Consider the following 17,876-nt stretch of genomic DNA (forward strand, 5'->3'; position numbering starts at 1 on the left):
TCTTTTGTTAAGTCATGAGAATTCTGAAGCAAGACTCTTAGAAGAAGAAATCATTATTTTGATAGCAGTGAGCAAATAGCCTTCTACCCCACCAACAGCTGAGTTGCAAGGCAAAGACCAAACAAATAATAGCCTCCTGTATCAATATGACAACACATAAAATGGTAAATATGCTCTTGAAGCTTAATAATATACAGCAAGAGCAGGAAAAGGCTGTTCTGATACAGGTTCCTCCTTCCCTTCTCCCACATCAATTCATATTAAACATTCTAGATTTCAGATGTGCACATATGATATCTGGTCAACAGGAATTAATGACACTATTTTACACTCTCCATCCCGTGGGCAATCATCCCACAGCAACAGATCTGTAAACTGCCACTCACTTCTTCACAACATATCTAAGTGTAACAGCATCTCTAAGATTCAATATGGGGCCCTGAGGAGTTGTGGGTTTAAGAAGCTAGCTAGTGCATTATTCTGTTTAGAAAGAATGCTTTTAAGGTACACATTTTGTCTCAAAGATTTAAAAGCAAAGGGAAAGCATGTATCAGTAAGTAATCCTCAAAATGTTACACAAAAAGTTTAATAAAGGAATTGGCTGAAATGCTCAAAACAATATATTTTTTACTTTGTTTAGCTGAAGGCAGTGCAAAGTCCAGAAGGCAAAGAGAGCAGTAATGAGGAAAGCTTGAGCAGATTAAAGAGAGTGGAAGAGGATATATATATGAAAGAGTGGGAGAGAGAGATATAGGCCAAGTTATTAAATAATTTGAAAGCAGCAGCACCTTAGCTTGATCACAGAAGAAAATGAGAACAGAGGGCAGATGTTCAAGGCAGAAATTGATAAGGAGATATGATCAGGCACACAAGAAAGAATGATGGCTTTGATGACAATATTTTGTACAGATAGAAAGAAAAAAAGTGAGGAAAGAACAAGTGGAGACCATAGGGGTAGGGATTATAGAAAGTGAAAAGTTAGCAGGACTTGAACAAGAGAGTAGGCAATCAGAGTCTCAATTTTATGCCAAAAGCTTAATGTTTACCACAGAACATTACTGAAGTCAACCTTACCAAGCACCTACAGTTGTCTAATTTAGACAGCTGGCCAGCACAATACAAAACTTAAAGCATCACTGAAACTAGTCTGACAAGGTGTATGTTTAAGGGAATCTAACTTGTACTAAGGGAGGAATTTTAGGAGTTAAAGGTTAACTTGGCAGGCTAATAAAATTACACTTCTATATTTTCCCCTACAATACATATTTCCTCCATCAGAAAAACAAGGAAACCAATCAGTCTCTGTAAAAGTTATAAATGTTACCCCCCAAAAACCCTTTACTCCACTATGCCATTTCAGGCCCCAGTCCTGTAGACACTCGTATAAAGTTAAGCACATGCACATATGAGCAGTGTGTCTGCAGGACTGGGGCACAGTATGTGTAAGACTGAGAAAACTGCAGTGCAGTACCTGTTACCAATATGCATGAACTGGAGCAATGCCTCTTTCATAATTTTTGTAATCATCAATTTGGGTGTTCGATGAAAAAGAGAAATAAAATGTGGAAGAGGTAAAGATACCAGCTAAAATAATCTTCTGCTGAGTTAGGTAAGATGCTAACAGTCATTCTGAGCTCCCATAGAGTCCTCCTCCACAACCTGTTGAGCAAAGGGGAGCGTTGTCAACAGTCCCATACTCCATCTGAGGACAAACACACAATAGCCATGACATACTTTGTTTGGAAACAATGGGCTAGTTATGTTTACTTGGTTTGTGCATTACAATATTAGCCTGTGTGCTATTCAGTCTTTATTGGACCACACAAATATTTAAATTGAGACAATAAGATTTTGTTTTATTTTCAACAGGAGAGAAGTAGGGAGAGTGCCATTATTTCATTTTATTCAGAAGACACAGAAGAATTACTGATTACATGCAATTGATCTGGTTTCATGTCCAGTTGTGTTTTAACACTATATGTTATCTGAATAAACACGATCTTTAACAATAAGCCAGCAATATATGATATGTCAGTTCAAATAGAATATAGCATTGAACTAAATATTTGTTGATCTTACTACATAAACTTCTGTTAAGTATATCCTTAATATATTGATTTTACCTGATTTCTTATTAAAATTCTTCCTTAGAAAACATTTTTGCTCAGAAGTAAAATTAGCACTATAATAAATTGTGATTCAGACCCAGAACATTATTTGCTCTTTCCTCTAAGAGATACCAAGATTTCCACTATCTTGAAAAATGATTATACTTTGAAAGGAAGAGAGGAATTACTAACATTGCCTTAAGCGAGGTAGATGCCCTACAAGCTTCCCCAGATATCTCTACCCACGCACCCCAAACTTAACCTGCAACACTGCTATTCCAACTCTTGGGTTTCTCTTGAGCACAGACCATCATGGTGCCAAATTCTGTTGGTTAAGTGTGCACACAGCATAAGTAGGTGCACACAGAATAAACAGTCAAAAGCTTACAATGAAAATAAATATTCTGGAACCAGTTCTTTTTTCATACTGTTGAAATTACACATCTTGTAATTAATTATACTGTTGAAGTTATATTAATATAGTCTCCTACCCTAGTTCACAGAGCACCAAACACACCTCTACCTCGATATAACTGTCCTCGGGAGCCAAAAAATCTTACCATGTTATAGGTGAAACTGCATTATACTGAACTTGCTTTGATCCACCGGAGTGTGCAGCCCTGTCCCCCCGAGCACTGCTTTACCACGTTATATCCGAATCTGTGTTATCTCAGGTCATGTTATATCGAGGTAGCAGTGTAAATTGGAAAGGGGTTATTTATTCTCATTTTGGTACTACAACTGACTTCTCAACAAAAGAATTGCAAACTCTGAACATCAACTGCACAAAGTGTGTGGGAGAAAGGAGAATATCCGGATCTCTGGAATATGTACTTATTACATGTCTCCCAGAAATTTATGTGGAACTCTTAAATCTTTAGTCTTACACCTGCAAGCCATTAAATATTTTTAATACTACTGTAATCTAAAAATGACCCCTGAAGCCATACCACGTACAAATATAGTTAAATTGAAATAAACCTCACTGATGGCATAAGAAGAAGCCAGGAACAAGCTTCAGAGTTTGTAATTTAAAAAAGGGACAGCCGAAAAACAACCAAAAAAAAGGACTTGCAAAATGTATTATAATTTATAAGAAATGCAGAACTAATACCATAGTACTTAACTCCCAGAGCTGGGTGAGCTGTAGCAGCTCAAATCAACCCAACTATGGGCTGTCAAGAATTCAATTTTCAGCCGAACTCTGTTAAAGTCAGGGCAGCAGCAGACCCCAGCGGATCTCTCAGCAGCATGTTTCACAGAGGTGCAGAGAATGCGGCCCGGTAAAGCTCTGAGAAGAGAGAAATGTCTGCACAAGAAGCCGAGGACCGTTGTAGTTACCTACGCCGCTACTGCCCGTGTGTATTGACCGCAGAAAGAAGTCGTCCCCCCCGCCGCCCCGCGCAAGACAGATACCCGTGCGGGACAAAGAGAGAATTATGCCTCAGCCACAAGGTACAACGTTGGCACAGTCTGACACAGCAATCCAGCAACTTCAGTCGGAAATGTCAGCGTGCACCTGGGTGTGTGAGATTACCAGGCCTAATGCGGAGCCGTTCCTGCACTTTAGACAGCCAGGCTTATCGCCTGCTAGCAACCGCAAAGAAGTTGGGGGGGGTGGGGCAGGTTACTCGCTCCCTCCCCGAATAGCACTGCACTGCGAACACTAGCTGTGACCCCCACACACACCCCAAGGGACCTGAGCCAGCGGCGTGACCCCAGAGCCAAGCCCGGCTCTTTGCTTTTCCCTGCAGAGCTACAGGTGCGGACTGTGGGCGCAGTGACCGCCTCTTGCTGAACCGGGGCGGGAGGAAACAGAAAAGGCAGAAATCCCAAGGGGGCAACTACAGCTCCTCAAACATCTCCAGGCCCCTTGCACCGCGGATTGCCCCCCCCCCATCACTTTCCGGGGAGGGGGGGGCACAAACGGCATTAATATGAGCACGAAGCCATTACAATGTGGCCGCTCAGATGCGCGGGGGAGAGGAGGAGGAGGAGATGGCGGCTCCCCTTGCCGATGTAGCACACCCCCACCAGACATACAACCCCCCCGAGCGCCCTAGCCCAGGGATCGTGGCAGTCCCGGGGGTGAGAAGCAGATGCAGCTCCCGAGGGGGCAGCTGCGATGTTCCTCCATACGCACTGCCAGAGGAGGGGAAAGCAGATGCGGGTGGTTTGTGCCGAGTGGAAGGGGGGGCTCCCCGGGGAAAGGAGAGGGGCAAACAGGGGCCGCCAGTGCAGTCACCCGGAGGGCAGGTGCGTGGAACGCACGCGGGGGGGCAGGGGCGTGTCAAGGGGCTGCACGCTATTGGGGAGGGAGACGTGGCCATGCAGACAAGTGTGTGTGACTCACAGGGGGCTGCACGGGGGCACCAGCATGGCATGGCGGGGCTACGGCGCGGTGCTCACCGGCAGCTCCACGTTGACGTCGGTCCCGTCCAGCAGAAGCACCCGGCACTGCAGCGCCGCTTTGCTGTCTCCGGCCGCTGGGATGTGGACGGCGGCTCCGGCGCTGTGCCCGGCTCCTCCGGGGTGCGGGGAAGAGGGAAACCCCTCCGCGGCGGCGGCTCCTCTCAGCCCCCCGTCCCGCTCGTCCCCTGCCCCAAAGGCGCCTCCTCGCCCGGCTCCACGTCCAGCTCCTCGCCCGTAGCGCTGCATCGACCGCCGGCCAAAGGTCCTGCGCAGGAACCGCAGCATCCTGGGGGCGCCCTACTCGGCCGCTCACACCCCCGAGCCCGCAGCTCCGCGCCCAGCCCCGGGGAGCCTCCCAGAGCAACCCAGCAGCGCCGCCCGCCGGGAGCCAAGCACCCGGTCCAGCCCTCCGCGGCTCCCAGCTCCGCCCTCTGCAGCGCCGCCCGGCAGAGAAGGGGGCGGGGGAGATGCAGCCCCTCCTGCAGCGGGAGCCGCGCCGCGGGGCGGCCAGGGGGAGCTGCTGCTGCTGCTGAGGCGGAGCGCGCTGCAACCTGTAGTGGCGGCGGCTGTGGCTGCTCCTGGGGAACGGTCCCGCGGCGGCCGCCCGTGCACTGGCGCTGCTAGCCCCGGCTCCCGCCCGGCTGCCCGCCGAGTCTGCGCCGCCACTGCGCCCTGAGGTGCCGGCCGGGGGGCTTGCCCCGCGGGGCTGCCGGGCTCCCACCTGCTCCCCGCTCCGGCAGGACGCGCGCACACGCTCAGCGCGGGGAGGGCGCCTGCGCCGGGACTGCCCCCGCTCCACCTCCGGCCAACGAGGGACAGGAGGGCAGCGGGCGGGCCGGGGAGGCGGAGGAAGGTTCGAGCGCAGCGTTTCACCTGCGAGCTCGGAAATTCCCTCGCCTGCCCTGTGCAGCGGGGAGGCAGCTGCCTGCTGCCCTCTGCTGACCCTCGCTGCTATGGGGAGAGGTCTGGGACCTCGGGGGCGGGGCGGGACGAGACGTGTGTGCTCCCAAACTGACACTGCAAAGTTGGGAGGGGGAGAAGCGAAGAAATTATTAGAGTTTGGTGGTTGTGTGTGATTTAGGCCGCGATTCAGCCTTGCTCCTCCCCGCTGCTTTTTCATTACCCTCTTCCCCCTACCTCCCAGTCTCGGGCTGGCCCTTGGCTGTCGCCTCTTCCCCTTACCCCTGCACTCTGCCAGTGGGGCTCCCACACCGCAGGAGCGAGGGCGAGCACAGCTTCTAGCTGCTAAAATGCCGCGGCAGCGGCAGCAGGTGAAGCTAGAGAACGTGTCACTGCACCTGCCCTCCGCCCCAATACCTGTAGTAAACACTGCTCCCAGCTCTGCCCAGAGGCTTCAGATCAAAGGGACAGCTGCGCCAGCGCCTGGTAGGGCAGTTTGCTACGTTAATTTACATATTGTAATCATGTTACAACAGAAAAACGTTCCAGGTTCCCCCTACCATGGATTCAGAACCCCCTTTCATCCAGCCATAAAGTTGATCAGCTTCCCCCTATCACTATCACACACGTCAGACACTAGTGTGCAGCCCTCAAGTTGAGAGCCCGTGGCTTAGCTAGCTGCAGGACATCATAGCTGATCTGGAACAGTAATGAACCCGGGGGGGGGGGAGATAATATCTAGACACATAAGAAAACGTTAAGGACCACAGGGAAGAGATAAAAAGGGAAGTGAACTGAGAAAAGGAGTGAATAAAAATGAGGGCAGCGGGAAAGAACAACATACAGACAGTATTTTTGAAAGCAGTCCAGGCCATTTGAGAAGGACCTCATGCATGTTCACAGAAATGGGATGGATCCAGGACATGCATGGTACATCTTGTATCCAGCGTGGTGCTAGAGAGGGGACACTTGGGAACACCTTGTTAAAAATTCACTAAATAATTGAACAGAGGATAAGAGAAATGTCTCTGTCTCTGATTAAATGTACCCATCCCCTAGACACTATTAAGTCACTCCTGCAAAAATCACGTTCTTAGGACACATACAAATACTGCCTTCAGAATCATCACTGTGTATTTTAAAAAAATAATAATTCCCAAGGGGGGGGGCCATTCTCCTGAATTTCCCACCTCTTCCTTTACTTTTCAGGCTAAACAGCAGTCTTCCTTCCTTGGTTATGGCTACAAATCAAACAGATAGTTTTGAATAATCCTTCACCCATTCTCTCTGCAAACACAGCAACCTGGTGGCACAGCATTTAGTATGGCTGGAGGAGGGGACATTTGTAGAAGCCCTATGTTTAAAATATTGGCAATACATCACTTCTTATGAAAGCAACAAAGGGCACAATTCCATTCATCCACCTTTCATCATTAGAACAAATGAATGTAAAGCATTTTCTTGCACTAAAGCGCTTGGACATCACTGCTAAATTATCTGGTAGCAGCAGCTCTGCATCTCCTCCCATTGTTTCACACTACACAAGGGGCTCAGATCTGAAGTGCTCACTCTGGTAAAACACTCACTGGATTAGCAAGATATTTGGGCTGATATTTCCCCCTACTATATAGTTATTTAAAGCAGCATTGCTGGAAATGGGGAAGTGTATGTCTCTTTTCTTCATCCAGTACTACTAGAGATTATATTTGCACAGACTTCAGTTTGCATTTCTTTGTATTTCCCAAGTTTGCCATTATTAGAAATCTTTAAATCAAGTGTCATAGGTTAGGGTTCTTTCTTCTGTGAACATTACAAGCAGATTCTCCAGTCCAGTAAGACCATTTTACACTACATAAGCAGCACAAAATACTCTTAAAGTGACAGAAATCTGGCAGTTGTGGCTCTCCTACCTCCTGAACGATCCTCATCCCTGGTATAAAGGAAGAGACAGCATGTTGGGGATGGGGATGGGACATGGTGGAAGGGTGGGCAGCTCTGACTTGGTGAGCCACAAGCATCTTCCTGCAGCCCCTGAGAAAGAAGCCCTTTGCAGGGGGCAAGTATGAACATCTTTTTCAAACCCTAATCAATCAGAGGGTTATATGAATTATACCTGCTTGACTTTCACTACCAGCATACACAATATTGTCCAGTGGTTACACTGAAGAGAAACAGTACTTTTATAAAGGAGCCACACACATACTGTGATTCTATCAGCTCTCCTAAATGATGCAAGGTTGAACCTGATCAATATGTGGGTAAGAGTCCTTCAAAGGAAACCTGATTGCTGCAGGAAGTGATGCTGGTGATTCAGTAACCAGCACTCTGAGAATCATAGAAATGTTACATTCTGCCTGCCCACATTCCCTTTCAGTTTTGAGTGGACATGCCCTCAAGTGATACCGTGTGCTGTTAAACCTCTGCTGCGCTCCATCTTCAAAGTGGCTGCAACTTATTTGTGAGTGAAGATATTCCTCTTAGAATCATAGAAATGTAGATGCTAGAAAAGACCTCAAAATGCCATCAATTCCAGCCCCTGCCTTGAGGCAGGATTAAGTAAACCAAGACCATCCCTGACAGATGTTTGTCCATCCTGTTCTTAAAAACTTCCAGTGGTGGAGATTCCACACCTACCTCACAGGAGCAATAAAACGCTTAAACAATATTGAAAAACACTTTGAGATACTCAGACTGATGCTGCTATAAAGGCGTACATTGCAGTATAATTTTAATCAAGATAGCCCCTTAGATGGGACGTCTTCCTACTGTAGGGTTCTTATACCTTACTCTGAAGCATCTGGTACCAGTCGCTGCAAGAGACAGAATAATGGACTAGATGGAACATGTGTCTGATCCAGTATAGCAATTCCTGTGTTCCTATAGACAGCCCCCCGGAAACCAAATTAGCATAACTAGATGAGTAGAAATAACTGCAGTTTAATTGGGCCAGTATTTGCAAAAAAGCCCCTTACTGGCATTTGGCCAGTGCCAAGAGGGTAAGTGGTGTGTAACCACTTGTGACGTACTAACCATTACCAAATAAACAACAATGAAATGTAGTAAAAATATTTCTATTTGTGTAATTTCATTCAGTATTTTGTTTCAATATAAGAGTCTAGCTGTTTAAAAAAAAAGACACCACTTCTTAATGGAGACAGCTACTATTGGATGTCCTAATTAAGATAATTCTATTGTGGTATTATATGCATAGTCTAAAAATTAGAGACTTCTTTCTTTTCTTATTTTGCGTCACTGTCTATGCATTTTTGGATTTTGCTGGTCTGCCAGACTTTCGCTCTATAAAAAAAAAGAGTACTAAATTTAAATTGCACATAGCTAGATTTTCTTTTTGTGTAATTTGGTAAAAATGTCATGTGTCTTTACTGAGAGACTAAAATTTTGCTAGAATATGCTTCAGCTTTCAGTCCTCCTTAAAAGCAACTTGCACAAAAGGGCTCAAACAACAAGCACACATGGTATGGACCCGTTGTTTGAGTTAATAAAACTAGAAAGAGAGATCTTAAGAAGATACGAAGATTATTTGGTCATTTAAGTTTGAGAGTTTGTTGACTGTGCTAACCCCATAGACAACAATGAAACTAGTTTGGAAAAAAGTCATTGAAGGTGATGCTTTTTAGCATGACAGCCTTCAAGTTATGATCTTCCTGTGGTGCATCACAGTTACATGTTTGTTTACTTTCCAAACACCATGTCAGTTATGTGAATATGCCTGATATTACCCTATTTCTGGATTGCTTTGTACACAGAGACACACCAAGAGGAAAATGCAAAGGTAACTATAGTATCAGAGGGATAGCCATGTTAATCTGTATCCACAAAAACAATGAGGAGTCCAATGGCACCTTAAAAACTAACAGATTTATTTGGGCATAAGCTTTCATGGGTAAAAAACCCACTTCTTCAGATGCATGGAGTGAAAATTACAGATGCAGGCATTATTATACTGACACATGAAGAGAAGAGAGTTACCTTACCAGTGTTGACAGGGCCAATTCGATCAGGGTGGATGTAGTCCACTCCCAATAATTGATGAGGAGGTGTCAATACCAGGAGAGGGAAAGTTACTTTCATAGTGAGCCAGCCACTCCCAGTGACTATTCAAGCAAAAATTAAAGTTTTAAATGTGCAAAAACAACAGAAACACTAACTCAGGAACCAATCCCTGTAACAAACCTTATTGCCTACTCTGTGCCCATATCTACTCTAGTGACACTATCAGAGGACCCAGCCACATCAGCCACATCATCAAGAGCTCATTCACCTGCACATCCACTAATGTGGTATATGCCATCATGTGTCAGCAATGCCCTTCTACCGTGTACATTGGCCAAACTGGACAGTCTCTACGTAAAAGAATAAATGGACACAAATCGAACATCAGGAATGGTAACATAGAAAAGCCATAGAAGAGCACTTCAATCTCCCTGGATATTCTATAACAGATTTAAAAGTATATACAAGTATATAGCCATATTTGAACAAAAAATCTTCAAAAACAGACTTCAAAGAGAATCTGCAGAACTAAAATTCATTTGCAAATTTAACACCACTAATTTTGACTTGACTAGGGACCAGGAGTGGCTTCAAAAGCAACTTTCCCTCTCCTGGCATTGACACCTCCTCATCAATTATTGAGGTGGAGAACATCCACGCTGATTGAATTGGCCTTGCCAACATTTGTGAGGTAACTCTCTTTTTTTCATGTGTCAGTATATAATGCCTGCATCTGTAATTTTCACTCCATGCATCTGAAGAAATGGGTTTTTTACCCACAAAAGCTTATGCCCAAATAAATCTGTTAGTCTTTAAGGTGCCACCGGACTCTTCGTTTTTTCAAAGGTAACTATGTGTAAAAAGGCTTAGAGTAAGTTGCATTTATATGCCACTTTTCATCGAGAAAGATTCCCCAAAGCCATTTAATTAGAAGAAGAAAAAGCCCTGATAAGCAAACTATACATAGAACCACTTCACCCAACACTGAAACACAGCAGCTGTTTAACATCAGAGTCCAATACAAAAGCTCTTTTAAAATTGAAATGAAGAGAGGCGACTTAGTGGGAGGGACACAAAAACAGCACCAGCTAAAGGGGGCACCTGACCTCCCCATATGACTCATCTTCGCCCCCTCATGTGACCATCTCACATGACTCCTCCCCATCCTGCCTCCAACCCAGGGGCCCCGCGCTTTCCCCGTCCCCTCCCCATGCCACATTAACCTGGCAGGGGGACCTCTGCTCCAGTCCCCCTGACATGTGTGGAGCCGCTAATGCACTCTCCCAGGCAGCCTCTGACCACACTGCTTGCCTGGGACGCTGCCCGTGGTGTGGCACGCAGCGGCTGCTGTCTCCCAGGCAGCCCCTGGCCATGCTGCCTGGACTGTCCCAGGCAGGCAGCGTGGCTGGAGGCTGCCTGGGAGAATGCAGCCACTGCGTGCCACACCGGCCAGTATGGCTAGAAGAGGAGAGGTTCTGGCCCTGCCTCTTCCCTTCCAGCTCTGGCCCTGCCCCTTCATCATCCCAGCCCCTAGGCTTCCTTCTCCTTCCCCCTCGGCCTGGGGTATTTTGAGGAGGGTCATGTGACCCTTCATGCTCCCCCCCACACACACTAGTCACCGTTGATTGAATTATGCAAATCATAATTTGGCAAGGACACTGGGGCTAATACTTCTATGCTTACAAAATGTACCACAGACTCTTTAATGACCTGACAGGTGGTCAGGACTTTGCTTCTGTATTATCAGAAGCTTCCTCCAACTGATCCAATACTGAACTAAGGCTTGTCTACATGGGAAGTTATACTGGCATAAGGTAAGGTGTGAATTTAAACTGTTATACCAATGTAACTCAGGTGGACACACTTATTCCAGGATAAGCTTCTAGTTTAGTTTATGCTGCTTTGGAAGTGCTTCAAGATAAGATGACAACGGGCACTTTTATTGCTGGATATGTGTGTCCAAGCAGGGTTATACCAGTATAACTACTGTGGTTTAACTGTACCTGCATAGCTGGTGAAATTTTCCCATGTAGGCAAGTCCCTAAAAGGAAAAATGTTCCCTGCTGACTACATGTTTTTTCATGCCTCCCGTCCATCTACTTAACAGGCCCAACACTAATTAGTTTATGAGTGCTACACCAGCTGAGGTTTTCATCAGTTTATTGTACTGATTTTTATATGTCAGTTCACAAAAATTATTTTCAAGCCTAGGAATCTCATCATTAGAGCTAAATGAAAGCATTCAATACCATCTAAAACTGCAATAATATCAGAAACTCATTAAAAAAAGATGACCTTTGACCAATGTGCTCTTTTAATTATAGCCTTCAAATGAGCTTAAAAGGTACTTTACTCAACATATGTACAAATGATCATTAAAGGCTAAAACACTGATGTGTCCTTGATCCATACCCAGCACAGATGATCTTTTCTAATGGCAGATATGTGTCTTTTAATCATATCACCACAGAGAAATAAATTCAAGGCCCTTTGTGCTATGAGGCGCATGAGACCTAAATAACATAGCAAATCCCCCTTTGATATACACAGCAGTGCTATACTGAATTCTGCAGCAACTCAGAAAGTATGTTGCAATGTTAACTGATTACGAAAACAGTTGGGAAGTTTCACTGTTTGTTGAAATAATCCTAGAAATACAGCCAAGGTGAAAATATAATTCATACGCATTACACTAAGGCTAAAAGAAAATATATTTGTTGCAGAGAAGGAAAATCTAAAAAAATGTTTAGAAGCTCGACATAATCATCTTGTTTGACCTGCAGAACTCTTACTACCTCTGATGATGTGTGGGAAGGAAGGACCCCAATTTACCTGTCAGTGTTGTCAATTAACAACTTTATAAACTCAGCACAGTTGATACAGAAAGAGATAGTGAACATAGAATGCGAATGTGCATTATCACAAAGGAAAGCTGCACTTTAATTGTTGTTTTTAGAAATTGTGCATACACTTAGAGTGTGATTAGCATATTTTACAAATGTGATTGAATAAATAAACAACATTATTATCTGTCTAAGGATTGTACAAAATGATTTGGTAGACTCAATCCACCTCCTACTGAACAAGCATTTGCAAAATAATTGGCACTTGTTGTGGCAGTCGAAGTAGAAAATATAGCAAGGACTGAATGTCCCACTCACCTCAGAATGTGGCTATTCACGTCAAAGGAGTAGCATATAGATGGGGAGTTGGCTCAGCAGGGAGCCATGTGGGTGAGAGAAGCATGGCCAGGATGAGCCAGTCAATGAGGAAGCTCTAGGAAAGCAAAGGAGGAAAATACTATTGTTGGGCTAGCAGATAATGGAGACAAGGTTGATTCCTTCTTAGAGTAGAGCTGGAGACCAGAGATGATGAAATGTACTATGGGACTTGCCTGGGCAAATTAACTTCTTTTTTGACCCTCCATGACTATGAGATGGTTTTCAGAAACATTGGGGCATTGTTGTTTGTCACTGATTCTCTGGATGATTACATGGACGCCTTGGCTAGGTTGCATCTTACCATGACCCCAGGATATAAAGTGAATACAGACATCAATTTTGGAATCTTTGTTCAGAAAATGGATGGTTTGTCTGGCGATCACAAGATTGAAATCCAAAGTGGCATTCATCAGACGGCAATTGATGACCTTACAGATTATAGACTGGAGAAAATTCATCTCAGCTTTTCTCTAACAAACATATATGATCAATTCTATATTTGAAGCCCTTAGCAAAGTAGTATAGAAACTGATTCCGCAGCTCTGAATGCTAGAAAACCTATATAACTTCTTCATTTCAAACTTCGGGACTGAGAAAGCATGTTTATTTGATGTAGTCAGTAAAATGTATATTGCAACTGACAGTACTCCAGTGATATGCAAATTTATGAGCTAACGACTAATAGACTGCAACTTCCACTGCTTTCGCAAGGGCACACATGAAGTATTTGAAATGAGAATGAAAGTAGTGAGTGTGATGCTAGCTGACCAGGTGCCAGCTCTTGCCAAGGCTTTGGCCACAGCCAAGCACTGACAAATTCATTGCTGGAAATCAGTTTGTTGCACTTGTGTTAGTATTAGTTCAATAACTATCTTAACCATAAAAATGTGTTTAGTGTTTATGAAATGTTTGTTAGTTGCTGCATGCATTAATCTCACTTACATCTTTATTACATGCTATGAGATAATATTGGAGTTTTTGCTTGATGACTGTAAAAATGTTGGCTCTGAAACTGTAAACTTAGTCAAGAGGACTCGTCTCCTAACCATCAAGAAGGTATCAAAAGTCAATGGGCCAGTGTGGGACATCACAATACTAGGACTTTATTAATTTCCTCTTCATGGGTACTTGCAAAAGGGCTCATCCTATTAGCCTGAATTCTGGAAGGAGGATATAAAAATAGCTGACACGAAATTTTTTCATCCTCTTCTGCTGTTAGGACTCTCACAGTGCTGCAATTTATGAAAAAGAAGCAGAGATCCCAAGGGTCAACCTGAGTTAGCCCTAAAAGACATTCACAGATGACAGATTATTACAACTCTGTCACCTTTTAAAACCAAAAACTGTAACTCATCTGTGTACATATGTTTGCCTGCTTTAATCTTGTAACAATGCTCTCCTTTCTTTTTCTTAATTAATAAATCTTTAGTTTTATTTATTACTGGACTGGCTACAAGCATTGTCTTTGGTGAGAGATCTAAGGTACAAATTGACCTGGGGTAAGTAACTGGTCTCTTGGGACTGGAAGCAACCTGAATAGTTTGTGATCTTTGGTGTATGGCAACCAACTATCTCTAAGGATAGTTGTCTAGGTGACAAAAGAAACTGAAATGCCCAAGGGGACTATCTGTGAACCCATGTACTCCTGAGGGAATTCTGGGCCACTGCGCAATGCAGAATTTTGCAGAAATTAATGCTGGATGCACAGAATTTCCTTTTTTCTCCACACAAGTGGGCTGCAGAGATGTCAGCTGCCACTAGGGGCCACTGTGCCTGCCAGACCCCAGCTCACAAGACAAGACCAGGGCAGGGGGAGGGAACTGGAGGGTTCCCAGCAGCTGCAATTTCCAGAACACCCTGAAGGAAGGAGGCGATGGCACTGTATCATACAAGCATGGAACTGGAGAGTGACATCTCTTCTTAATATAAAGCCTGCGATATTGGTGGAATGTGGAAATATTGTAAGCTATTGAATAACTAGCTATTTGAATAGTTATTTCGTTTCTTCTTTTGCTTTCTCGCTCTACCTTTTTACCATTCTGATTTTTCCTAATGAGAAATACAATTCCAGCTTGATGAAAACTTTTCTGAATCATCAAATAAAATGTTAATATGTGTGTATATTCCCCAAAGAGGTGCCTTTGTGTTCAAAGCTCCCAAATTTTCCAGTATTCTTACTTCTGTTGCCCAGTCAATCCTTCAAATACCTGGATTTTGAAAGGAAAGTATCAGAGCATTCAAATGCAGTATTTAATTGCTCTTATAGCAGACTCTTTGAAAAAATCCCAAAGAAATATCAGAGTGCTGATGGTAGAACAGAAGAAACAACAATGGTCATATTTCTTTCCTAGCGGTATTGAACAAATCATTCCGGGAGATTATAGATTGGAATAATAAAATATGTTTCCTTGACATATGAAAACAGCAATCAATTGTCCCTGCTTTACTGATCCTACTTCAAATCTGAATTGACTAAGATGTATGGAAGGGTCCTCTTTCAGCATAGAAATAGGAATGTGTGCTTCATGTAATCACCTGCCATCCCTCACCCCATGCTTAAGACATTCAGCAGATTGAGAAGGCAGAAAGGGTAGAACCAGGGAGGTGGTGCCCTGTACCCTCCCTGCCACTATCCCTTGCACTACTTCTAGATTTCTATTCTTAAAGCAGTATTACCTCCCTCTAGATCCAATCTATGACTGCTACTATGCAATTTCAGGCCTATCCAGGCAATGACAGAAGCTATGCTGCTGAGTTGTGTGTGCACACAGTGCAGCAGCAGTTGTCTCTGCCAAAAGGGTCCCATCTTGCATTTCAATGAGGGGACTTTCCTTTTTGATACCAGGAGGCAATATTGGGCATGTTCTCCTGAACATATAGATACCAGCCCCATCCCCACTAACTTAGAGAGACCCAACCACAAGACTTATCGGACTTGATTCCAGTCTCACATATACCAGAGGAAATCAGGAGTCAGCTTTCCTTTACAACTTTTTTTAAATGCACAAGGGAATCCTGAGCTTTCCTTAGCACAATAATTTGGAAGGAAAGTCAGGGTTAGGAAAGGTACTTCTCACAATGGATTAAGCGAAGGAAATTATATTATCTGTGAAAACAGTAATTTCTGAGCCTATAGCTAGCAATTGCCATTGTACTGCAAAGTGGCATTTTTACTGAAACCAGCTCTGTGGAAGCACAGGGTAAGAGACTATAAACTTTTGTTCATTCTGCTTATAAAATGGATTAGTCAGAAGAAACAGCCCACAAACAGTAGTACACGATTTTAACTCCAGCAATCTTATCGGCAATGCTTGTTGTTAATGATTTGTACTGTGGTGCCTAGGGGGAGGCGGACTCCATTGTGTTAAGTACTGTACATATATAAAGAAAATATAGCCTGGCCTCAAAGCCTTTTCCTTACAGTCTCACTTTCTTAATTTTAAGATCCCTATGGCTAAGGTATTTTATCAATCAGAAAGTCAGAATCCTCTTCAGTTGTGACTGACATCATTCTCATGTGTAGCAGTGTAAACTTTTTCTGGGGGAGAGTTGATGTAAACTTTTCTATAGGAACATTTTCATAATGCTCTCTAAATGGTGTCATGCCATTATTCTTTATATGGAGCATGTTAACAACAAGCTGAAAAAAACTCTTCCAAATCCCCAGGAACCTATATTATTACTTCTTTGACATTCATTGAAACAATTTGCTATTAATATCGTCCCAAAGCAAGGTCAATTCCCACGGTTGCCATTCCTAGAAGTGAATATGACATGATCTCCAACAAGCAAATCTTAATTGTTAAACAAGCAGACAAGTACCTAGAACAGTTGAGCAACCTGCTTGCTAGAGAATCAACCCTGATGAACAATTCTCTTCTAGGCGTAGTTAAGGACACTAATTTGTCCACTCAGCCTAAATGAGAAGCCACTCGGTGAGCTATCAGTCAGGAGAGGAAAAGGCTCAGACCTAGGGTGAAAATAATATAATTAGATGCTTATTTCATTTTATTTTAATTTTACCTTTGTCATGAATTAAATTTTCTTGAGGTGCATAGATTTGGAGAGTTTTCTTCTTAAAAGCTACCTGCTCAGTAGGTGAGTTCTCTTGTCTGTCATAGCCACAAATTATCTGATTTTGTTTGGTTCACAGGAACTGAAGATAATTTACATAGAGAAGTAAATTCTCAGGAGCTGCCTTAGAAGTTTAAGAGTATGGAGTGGATGAATTTATGATCCTCTGGTAAGTTTTTTTTAATTTTTGGTATTCCTAATGTTTTATGCAATATTTAAGCTTCCATCTAAACAAAATGAATTTTCTAGCTTTGAAGAGTGTGAACCAATTCAGTACTGCCTTTCTGAGTCTGCAGGCAGACTGAAAAAGATAGCACTAAGAGCGATAAACAGAACCATTCATATTAACTAATTTAAGTCTGAAACCTAAACGTGACAGTTTAAATGTCAACACTAATTATTGCATTATGCATTATTTTAAGCATCCAGCTGATATGCTTACCTAGTAAGACTGTATTTGAAATCACATCCTTTGGGAAGAGGTTGCACATTTTAAAGACATAAATCAAGTTCTGTCATACTAGGTTTTTGTTATCAAAATCGGACTGTATTGAAGAAGAGAGAAAATCTAGGAGAGAGTGGAAGATCAGCAGGGGAAGTAGAGATGAAAGATATGAGGTGGTAAGGTTTTTTTTTTTAAAGAAACAAGACAAAAACCCAATAAGAATATTAAATAAAGTTAATTTTATTTTAATTGTTCAATTAGATATAAATAATTTACAATTTTAGTATTTTCATGAATATTTATTAATGAATTTGTTTTGAAGAGCATGTATTTTTATATAGCTATTAAATTTCTACAGATTCTAGAGAAGAAAATTCTGCAGAGCTGGCAAAAATTTCCCACAAATTTCTAGAAGCTCTTCTAAACAGGAATGTGGAATCGTGGCTAAAAGAGAAGAGGTCACATAATCTGAAGGAGATAGCACTGTGCATTTCATCAGCTGGAAAGAAAGTGGCAAAGTGAGTCCCAGGCATGCAGCAAAATTAATGTATTGTTCTGGTGATCTGAAACCCAGAAAGTGATGCAGGTTAAAGAGAGAATTTCTTTTATTACTTAATTTCACATCATAATAGCAAAGCACTAGATGTCACATCTTGGTCAGATCAAAATAAAACAAATGCTTGATGCCATATGTATTCAAGG

At 43.2% G+C, this 17,876-nt stretch overlaps 1 protein-coding gene and 1 pseudogene across 3 annotated transcripts in view; one reads left to right on the top strand and one right to left on the bottom strand.

The window, feature by feature from the left end:
• Nucleotides 1–4,862, bottom strand: part of EPB41L4B (erythrocyte membrane protein band 4.1 like 4B) — a 287,983-nt gene extending 283,121 nt beyond the window's left edge. For all 3 annotated transcript variants that reach the window (XM_030551497.1, XM_030551496.1, XM_030551498.1), the window contains exon 1: nt 4,518–4,862. In XM_030551497.1, the coding sequence (XP_030407357.1) occupies nt 4,518–4,805 (288 nt within the window). In that variant the 5' untranslated portion in view covers nt 4,806–4,862. The remainder of the gene's footprint in view (nt 1–4,517) is intronic.
• A 7,956-nt stretch (nt 4,863–12,818) lies between these two features.
• On the top strand, nt 12,819–13,330 carry LOC115644983 (annotated as a pseudogene).
• Nucleotides 13,331–17,876: the final 4,546 nt, after the last annotated feature.

This window comes from Gopherus evgoodei, chromosome 2 (assembly GCF_007399415.2).
Source record: "Gopherus evgoodei ecotype Sinaloan lineage chromosome 2, rGopEvg1_v1.p, whole genome shotgun sequence".
Taxonomy (NCBI): Eukaryota; Metazoa; Chordata; order Testudines; family Testudinidae; genus Gopherus; species Gopherus evgoodei.